Genomic DNA, 9,171 nt, shown 5'->3' on the forward strand with positions numbered 1-9,171 from the left:
ATGAATATGTCCCTGTGGACAGACGTGTCGCGTGCCCTTCTGCCTTCTCAAAAATCCATCTTCTTCAGAAATGAACTTCATATCCCAAGATCCAATCTCCGGACACCTAGTATCCCCCCACCCAGGGGCCTTGATAGAGACGGATAAGGGGCCACTCTGCGTCTGACTTCAATGGCAAAGAAGCAGCCGTACAGAGAAAAGTACACAGTAATGGTACATTTACATGCGCTGGATAATATTTAGATATCGCTAGGTTGACGACAGTAAAAATGCACATTGCGACAGGTCGGGACCAGGATGGCAAAAAGTAATCTCAACGGCACATTTTCTTAACTACTGCTTTTCTTTTTCTTCTTCGATCGTTCGGATAAGAGTTTATCAAGGTAACTGACAGGCTTTCTTCTCTGCGTGCTGCGCTGCAATTTACCAGGTAATTCCTCGTCGTCAGTGTTATTACCCTTGCCCTTGCCATTGACACTTCCACTCACTGCGGAAGTGGTTGTCATGCCCGTCCCAACCTCGTCCATCATTTTGGTCACCCGCTTCCGTTTATTCCCGCCTAAAGACGAGCGCCCTTCATCCTCGTCATCGTCACTCTCAAGTTGCGGTTTCACGGGGCGTTGGGGATATTTCTTCCCAGCTGCCGCATGATGGGAGCTTTTCGACGCAGTAGGTTTCTTGTAGTTCTTGCCCAGAAGCTGTTTCCGCAGTTTCTCGTTAGAGCTGAGCTCTGTGCGATTGAAGCTGCCGTCCGCCTGACTTTTTGGGAGGGCCGCGCCCAGTCCTAGTCTGGTCGATGGATAAAATTAGTTCTACATACTTTTTGGAAAAAGGTTAAGAGAGCGGATAAAAAAGGAGAGGAACAATAAAATAAAATAAATACTTCTCTGGAACTGGGGTAAATATCTCATCCTCTTCCCGCTGGAGTTCCTCTTCGGATTTTGTGTTGGCTATTTCTTCGGCCGTTTTTGGAGGGAGCCATGATGCGATGAGACGTTGGCTACGTGCTAGAGCGAGGTTCGCCCTGTTGAAGATCACATCCGCCTCTGTTTTTGACACAGACATGTCTTGCTATCTTTGCTATATATGGCAAACAAACATAAGAAACCAATTGGTTAATGTTGGCCGGGTTTGACCGGTTGCTGACGCTCCGCCCTGCTGCACGTGTTCTAGATAGCCATATTGCGTAGCTGAATGGCAGAACAAGGAATACGATATCGTCATTATTATCACTTTCCTTGCTCAAATCTCCCCGCTATTTTTGTGGTCGGGGAAGGAAAAACAGAAATCCCGCTGCTGAAGCGTTCAAATTCGCTTGGGCATAAAATACATAGCGCCGTATCACTTCATACCACTGCGCTGGATATGCCCAAAATTACCTCAAAATTACACCCGAAGGCAAGAACCGAAGCCGTAAATACCACTTCACTACCCCAGAAAGAGCCCCAGACTCTCCCTTCAAACATCCCGCATAATCCTCACGCTGCAACTTGTTGCCTATTATACATACCATCTCTCATCTGTTATTCGTACAGCTGTACTGTCGCAATGTTTAAGCTTGCCCGTAGGACTCCAATCGCTGCGGCTTTCAGAGCTGCTTCAGTAAGTTGTGGATCGTTTATTGCTACTGCTCTTTAATGGAACTACGGCTTGTGTTTAGCACGTAATGCCACCAGGAGCAAAAACCTATACATTCGAGGCTAATTCTATCCAAACGCGTTTACAGGAAACACCAATTCGATGCCGCTATGCCCAGCAGCAAAGGAGAAACCTCTCTATCCATGAATATCTCTCCGCAAACCTCCTCAAATCCGTACGTGCTTCCTCCAATGAAGCTGTGGATATGAAACTTACTCGGGGTGGGTACAGTATGGGGTTGGCATTCCAAAGGGCGAAGTTGCCCGAACCGCAGAGGAAGCGGAGGCTGTCGCCAAGCAGATCGGTATGTTGTAATTTGTATCCGATTATCGGCTTAATTGCCATTGTTTTGCTAAAATTATTTTGAAATAATCTAGGTGTGGATGATTTGGTAATTAAAGCCCAAGTTCTCGCCGGAGGACGAGGGAAAGGCACATTTGATAATGGCCTTAAGGGTGGTGTACGCGTTATTTACTCGTAAGTTTCTTCACTGATAAACATCTTTTTCTTTTCTTTTCTTTCTTTCTTTTTTTTTTTTTTTTTTTTTTTTTTTTTTTTTTTTTAAATATATATATATATATATGCTGAGTACTGAGCTCGAAATGTAGACCAACCGAGGCCAAGATGTTTGCTGCCCAGATGATTGGCCACAGACTTGTCACCAAACAAACAGGCGCCCAAGGTCGACTTTGCAATGCCGTCTATATTTGCGAACGCAAGTTTGCACGAAGAGAATTTTACCTTGCTATTCTCATGGACAGAAAATCTCAGGCACCAGTCATCGTTTCTTCTTCGCAAGGTGGTGTCGATATCGAGGGCGTCGCCAAGGACTCGCCCGATGCGATCACCACAACTCACATCGATATCAATGTCGGAGTCACTGATCAGATGGCAGCTAATATTGCCAGGGATCTAGGATTCTCAGAACAATGCATTGAAGATGCTAAGGATACGATCCAAAAACTTTACAAAGTCTTCATGGAGAAGGATGCTACACAGATCGAAATCAACCCTCTGTGTGAGACTACTGACCACCAAGTTCTTGCAATGGATGCTAAGTTTGGGTTCGATGACAATGCTGAATTTAGACAAAAGGAGGTGTTCTCGTGGAGAGATACCACTCAGGAGGACCCCGATGAGCTCAAGGCTGCTGAGTGCGTTTTCTGAAATTCCTCCTCATATATTGCTTCCACTTGGTCAGCAGTTAACTCTATTTTGTGTTGTAGGTCTGGCTTGAATTTCATTAAACTAGATGGAGATATTGGCTGTTTGGGTAAGTCCACTATTCAGCCTTAAAAAATTGCAACGTAGGAATCATTGCTGATGGCACGCAAAGTCAACGGAGCCGGTCTTGCGATGGCAACTATGGATATCATCAAGCTAAATGGTGGCAGCCCCGCCAACTTTCTCGACGTTGGTGGCGGTGCTACTCCTCAGGCCATACGATCCGCCTTCGAACTCATCACTAGCGACCCCAAGGTTACCGCTATCTTTGTCAACATCTTTGGTGGTATTGTCAGATGCGATGCCATCGCCCAAGGTTTGATCAATGTCGTCAACGAAATGAACCTTCGCACCCCGATCGTCGCACGATTGCAAGGGACCAATATGGAACAAGCCCACAAGCTGGTATGTTCATCCTGAATAAACTCCGACAGCTACCATGAGAAAACGTTATAAACAAAACTAACCGTCTCCCATAGATCAACGACTCCGGCCTGAAAATCTTCTCTATCGAAGACCTACAAAATGCCGCTGAAAAATCCGTCCAGTTCTCCAAAGTTGTCAAAATGGCCCGTGACATCGACGTGGGCGTTGAATTTTCCCTTGGCATTTAAAAACAGTCGCATGGATTTTCCATATTATTTTTCTGCCTCGACTCGTACAATTTCCATTCACCTCTCATCTATCTTCTCCAACCCTTCCCCCAAGCTATATAAAGATGTGTACAGAGAATATTTTCCTGGAATTTAATTTGAATGCTCACTCACACTTGCTGCTGGGAAATCATGCATTGGTCTAACACTTTTGTATGAAACCACAAATTATGGGCCTGAGATTATGACGAAAACTCGTGCGACTTTGTGCGTTCTACCAGGAGGCTTTTTCTCATCGACTCCTTTTCTCTCCGACTCATTTGGAGGTATATGAATATTTTGCGAAGGCCATGCGGGTTATAATTGATAATTTACCCCTTTTCCGCCCTTTTTATTTGTGCAATGTGGAACCCAAAACCACTTAATTATTCTTATATCTGATAGCATTGCCTGTGTTGTCGCGTCATTTCATTTGTTTTCCCCTGTTACTTGTATCTTGCATAAAAATCTGTCCATCTATATTTCCGATGGGCATTTTGATTTATTCCAAGTTTAGAATGTGTTTAATTTCCCACGCTTCACCAGAGAGAACGCAATAGATGGGGTCAGTCGTAGTATGTTAAGAGTCATAATGGATCTGTATACCTGTTTCAGCTATTTGGAATTCGTTGCATCATTTTCACTTGTGAATTCTATCATGAGTATGTCGGTTTCTGCCAACTGGCTTTCAGCATCAGGTTATCAAGGTATGATGAGCCCTGCTTGCCTAGAACTTGAGTTGAGAAAATCCTTCTTAAAAGCTATTTATTTCTTATTCTTCGCCCCCCCCCCCCCCCCCCCCCCCCCCCCCCGGGCCCCAGTTCCGGTGTTCAAAATCTGCCTTTGGGGGAGGTCACAACGCCTCTCACACGCTCATCCTGGGTTGACAGCAAAAAATGAAGGGAGGGAGGGGTATCAAGGAGAAATCCCTTGGGAGCACAAGCTCCTCAAAAAACTCATGGCTCTTCTGCCAGTAGTTTCAAACACACTGACATTACCTGTCAATCAGCACCGCCATTTCCGCATCTGTTCACCTTCATATCTTCCACACATATCATCCCAGTAAAATTCATACCATCGAAAAATAGGCCGTGACAGCCCGACTAGAGTGATTGATCACACTGCTATGTGATTGCGTTTCTATGATTGTGAGGGACATTTTGTTGTTAGAATTGAGAGAATGGTGAGGGACATCGAGTTGCTGTCTCTTGTCTTTCAGGGGGCAGGGGAGGATATTCCGTAATGTCTATGGAGACAGGTCTGATGTCCAAGAAAGTTTGTGATGTTTTTGAAAAAAAAAAAAAAAAAAAAAAATGCATTTCGTATTTCTACAATCCTTACTTCCTGCGCTTAAGAAATATTCTAGAAATTTACATTATCGTCTTATCATGTGTGAATTTTATCTTCTTTTCACTTGAGTTTCACTCCATTTTCCAAGCCTTTGCATTAAAAATTTGCTTATTGAAGTTCAAAACCAACGGCATGGCGCCTTGTCCTTGGAGACACGGTGATTCTAGGACTCTACCTGAATCCTGCAGCATGTCATATCATTGCATACGTTATCTGGAAGACTTCGCAACTTATATGTAGGTATACGTAGGGAATCTTTTTGTAGAAGAATATTGAAGGTACCCTGGGTTCAATCAAGATAAAGTGTTGTTTTTCAGTGATTATTGATAAAGAACATCCTCATCATCATCCACAGAAACAACCCAACCCACGCCCACCCCCCGTGCAACAGCCAGATGGCGGTCGACTTATTTCCTCCCACACGTACATGCCGCTTCTCCGTATTCTGCGGCTGCCGAATGGCCACATTAGAAGCCAACGGATCCACCGCCCTGGGGCCGAGCCATACAAGGTGTGGGTTACGATGGAGCAGGCATAGTCTTCGTTGGATACGGGATTCTCTTGGCTGTGGATGACGCGCTGGGCATACTCCGCCTTGACAGGACCGGGAGAGGGAGTTTTCGGCTAGGGGTGCAAGGAGTTCTGGCAATGTTGGACTTCACGCCGCCAGTAATTGTGGTTGTCACTTGAACGCCGTAGATTTGGGAAAAGGTGGATGGTTATTAGTTGTAGAGTTTCTTTCTTGCTTGCTTTCTGGTTTGTCTAAATTTCGATTGGTTGAGAGGAAAGGGGGAAACTGAGAAAAGAGTCATGAAAATCAAACGAAGGGATTGGCGGACCCGAACGGGGCGAATTCAAGTCTCTCAGTGTCACTGAATGAGTGCAGTGCGGCCTTCGAAGCACTGTATACAGATCCAAAAGCGTATGGTTATATCTAATATAAGTTAGTAGATTGATTCGAAACAGATCATATCATCTAGCTTTCGGGATGTCTTTCGCCAGCAATGGATCCTAGCTGAACAATAGTGCCTTGGGCCTTGATAAGCAGCGGAGCAAAAGCCTGACACATTGCAATGACGGAGAAGAAGTTCGTCTTGAATATCTCACGGGCTTCGGAGATATTAACGTCCAAGGCAGGGACTGTGTAGTCTGTTTGACCCAGGATTAATACAGATGCAGAAATTCAAGTGCAGCGTACGCAAGGGCACCACATAAAGGCCTCTCATATACTTTCATACATATATTCGGGGAAGAATTAGACGTACTTGGTCCACTAGAGTTTAAAGTTAGCACTTCGTATGTGACCATATAATAGCAAGTTTCGGCTCTGAAACACAATTGGAAATCCTCACGCATTGTTAACCAAAATAATCTAGGCCCTTCCCCTTAAGCAAAAGCTCAACTTCATCACGACATGCCTTCACACTCTCTCTCCTCTTTATCCACGACTAAGCTGAGTGTTTCCATCCAATGCCTCCAGGCGAGCAGCTTTATACATGTGTATATTGCAGCGTCAGCGAATTGAACCCCAATGAGCCAGATCGGATATGTAACGTTAACCCTGGACGATGGCTGCATGACCTGCCCTGCGATTAGGACAGATGTTGCGAACATCACGCCATTGTAGGTTATTTTTCATTATCTAGTTATACGACTCTGGTCTCTAAGCAGAGGGCTTCAACATATTGAATCTGAATCCTCCATGCATCGCACTGCGAGGTAGTTGCCGAGAAAAGAAAACCCGGTTTATAACTTAATTGGCGAGTTGAGAAGTGCCCGGGCTGCGACAACCAACATGGTTGCCGATTGATGGCGTCGGGTGGCTCTCCGTCGTGGTGTTTATAGAGACGGTTGTCAAAAGTTCATTGCCACCGCTCGAGCGATCGATCCATAGGTATACAAAGCTGCTCCATTGTTTTTATATTGACCAGGTTGCCTGTGTCAGACTTTAAAGAAGCATATGAAGACATCAAAAAATGGGATTATTAGATAACTAAGTGCTTAGAGTCCGGTTGGACTCTCTTCCTGTCCGTGTATCAACATAAATGGCGGGTGTGAAGCTTTCGGCTGAGACTTTCGGCCGTGTAGTTACAGAGTAGTTAACCAGTTATTTAGTTACCGACCTCATAGCGTTTTCAACCAATTAACTTCTCAAGGACACCCCTCAAAAGCAATGCCTTTCATTTCCATCACCAGCACGCGAGCTCTCCACCAAGCCTAGATTTCCAGAGTTGATTGTGAAGATGCTGGTTGAGAATGAAGGATACTCTGTCTTACAAAGCAGAGCAGTTCTATTCAGCGCATATCTATGAAGTGTTTCATATATCTAACATCAATGTATCAGGTGGTTTACAAGTTGGGGCTTGGAACATTTATCAGCTGTTTTGACTTATCGGGATTTGAAGTTTGCATCAAGTCGTATTTTTCATCGGATTGCCGAAACTGCGGAGTGCTTTTTTACTTTTCTAGAGGGGAGCTTAGATATCTGTAGCTCCATAACCTACGCCAGCTACACTCCAACGGCGTGGTCAGATTCGCAGGTTAATCCCCCCATCAGACTGTTAAGGGGGCATATTAGACATTTCTTAAATATCCTGTAACTTTGATCCTTGCTAACAGCTTCTAGATGGTATACAGGAACATGAAAAAAGTTCAACCTTTTCCCCGCCTCAAACGAACCGCACCTCATCAAAAAGACTCCTCTGAGATGTCCCGTATGACATTCTGTGGCGTCATTTTCCTTCCATATCATTTGCTTGGAATGAGCTAATTGGTGCAATTTAATACGTGATACCTTCTCTTGACATTTCTATCTTGCGAAGATGGACGTGAAGGAAGGACATGATCTGCGCTAGCGAGGGACGTATAACATACACATATATATATATATCTTAAACATCATCGACGGCTCGGCTGCCGATTCGTCCTGAGATGAGCCAGAAATTTGGAAAGCATCCGTCCAAAAGGCTGGCATACCATCTCCATCTGGGGAAGAAGGAAGGGAAAGCTTAACCTTATCGTGAGTTGTGGATTTTCATATGGAGTGAAGAGATATATTACCTGCCTCCGCATCTTATGCTCGCACCTCTGCAAGTTTTCTAGTAGTCCCAAGATTTATGTTATATTCCAGACAACCGCGTTTTCGACTTGATAGTATCCTGATATTATAATAATCCCTCTTTCGAGACACTAGTTGCTCTGATAACAGCACTTGTTAGAATCCCATAATTAATATTCATTATGAAACTGTTGATGAAAGTCCATTACTAACCATTAACTATATGTCCAGATCATCTTCTTCTATTCTCACCAAAAAAAAAAAAAAAAAAAAAAAAATACACCAGATATATCTCGGTATAGATATATTGATCAATGAAATCTATCCTCCGCAGCAGAGAAATATGGTAACCCAAATCCAACAAAACCTCCAAGACAGAAATGCCGGATATGCAAGCACTTACAATCAGAATCATCTTGCCATCCCCCCAGTGGAGAAATATCTTGTTCGTATGTTAACCCATACCCACTCTCCATTGCCCCTTTAGTAACTCTTAAACAGTAACCTGTATGGATGCCCGTATCGACCCCTCCTCCGCCTTCGGCATCTCCCTTGGCGATGCCCACGTAATCCGTAATGCCGGCGCCAGCGCCCGCGATGGCTTGCGCTCCATTGTCATCTCGCAGCAGCTGCTGGGAACCCGCGAGATCCTGCTCATCAAGCACACGGGCTGTGGCATGCTGACCTTCACCAACGAGCAGGCGCATGCTCTTGTTGAAAAGAAATTGGTGGAGAGTCACAGGCAGAATGGAACTGGCGCTGCGGATGGCGGGTTTAGGGTGCTCGAGGCGCTGAAGAGGGATATTCCGGATTTCCAGCCGTTTCCATTGCTTGAGGAAGCAGTTAGAGACGATGTTAGGTGGCTGAGTGAGCAGGTGCTGGTTACGCCTGGGATTCCAATTTCCGGGTGGGTGTATGAGATTGAGACGGGGAAGGTGAGGAGAGTTGTGTAGGGGTTAGCTCCCAGGGTTCATATTAAAGGCTGAGTTTGTTGACTTCATCTACCTGTGGCACGTGGTATTTTCACGACATCTGTGCTATGAGCGTTTGGTTTTCGGCACTGCGACTAAATATCGTTTATGCTCCTATATTCTCTATGTTAAATTTAATATCACGTACCGACAACTGTGTCCTTAACGTTCTGGGCTCCTAAATGCAAGCAGAATATTCAACATGTATTAGCCAAAATGTAAGGGAGAATAAAGGAGAATACAATAATCAATAGCAGAATGGAGTATCCTAAAGTCAAATATATTTCAAAACAACAAC

At 44.7% G+C, this 9,171-nt stretch overlaps 4 protein-coding genes across 4 annotated transcripts; 2 read left to right on the forward strand and 2 right to left on the reverse strand.

Annotated features, from left to right (window-relative positions):
* Positions 1-329: 329 nt before the first annotated feature.
* On the reverse strand, positions 330-1,065 carry PAAG_01462 (hypothetical protein; the record flags this gene model as incomplete). The annotated part of the gene is made up of 2 exons (XM_002796408.1): positions 330-789; positions 884-1,065. The coding sequence occupies 2 exons, from the start codon at positions 1,063-1,065 to the stop codon at positions 330-332; spliced, it is 642 nt and encodes a 213-aa protein (XP_002796454.1).
* A 483-nt stretch (positions 1,066-1,548) lies between these two features.
* PAAG_01463 (succinyl-CoA ligase subunit beta) lies at positions 1,549-3,476 on the forward strand (the record flags this gene model as incomplete). Its single annotated transcript, XM_002796409.2, has 8 exons — positions 1,549-1,602; positions 1,727-1,813; positions 1,870-1,942; positions 2,016-2,115; positions 2,247-2,792; positions 2,865-2,911; positions 2,975-3,267; positions 3,342-3,476. The coding sequence occupies 8 exons, from the start codon at positions 1,549-1,551 to the stop codon at positions 3,474-3,476; spliced, it is 1,335 nt and encodes a 444-aa protein (XP_002796455.1).
* Positions 3,477-5,820: 2,344 nt separating this feature from the next.
* On the reverse strand, positions 5,821-6,200 carry PAAG_01464 (hypothetical protein; the record flags this gene model as incomplete). Its single annotated transcript, XM_002796410.2, has 2 exons — positions 5,821-5,993; positions 6,110-6,200. 2 exons carry the CDS (start codon positions 6,198-6,200, stop codon positions 5,821-5,823), a joined length of 264 nt encoding a protein of 87 aa, XP_002796456.2.
* Positions 6,201-8,245: 2,045 nt separating this feature from the next.
* Positions 8,246-8,855, forward strand: PAAG_01465 (carbonic anhydrase; the record flags this gene model as incomplete). Its single annotated transcript, XM_015844355.1, has 2 exons — positions 8,246-8,351; positions 8,404-8,855. 2 exons carry the CDS (start codon positions 8,246-8,248, stop codon positions 8,853-8,855), a joined length of 558 nt encoding a protein of 185 aa, XP_015701263.1.
* Between the last annotated feature and the right edge of the window lie 316 nt (positions 8,856-9,171).

The sequence above is a fragment of the Paracoccidioides lutzii genome (assembly GCF_000150705.2).
Source record: "Paracoccidioides lutzii Pb01 unplaced genomic scaffold supercont2.3, whole genome shotgun sequence".
In the NCBI taxonomy this organism is placed as follows: domain Eukaryota; kingdom Fungi; phylum Ascomycota; class Eurotiomycetes; order Onygenales; family Ajellomycetaceae; genus Paracoccidioides; species Paracoccidioides lutzii.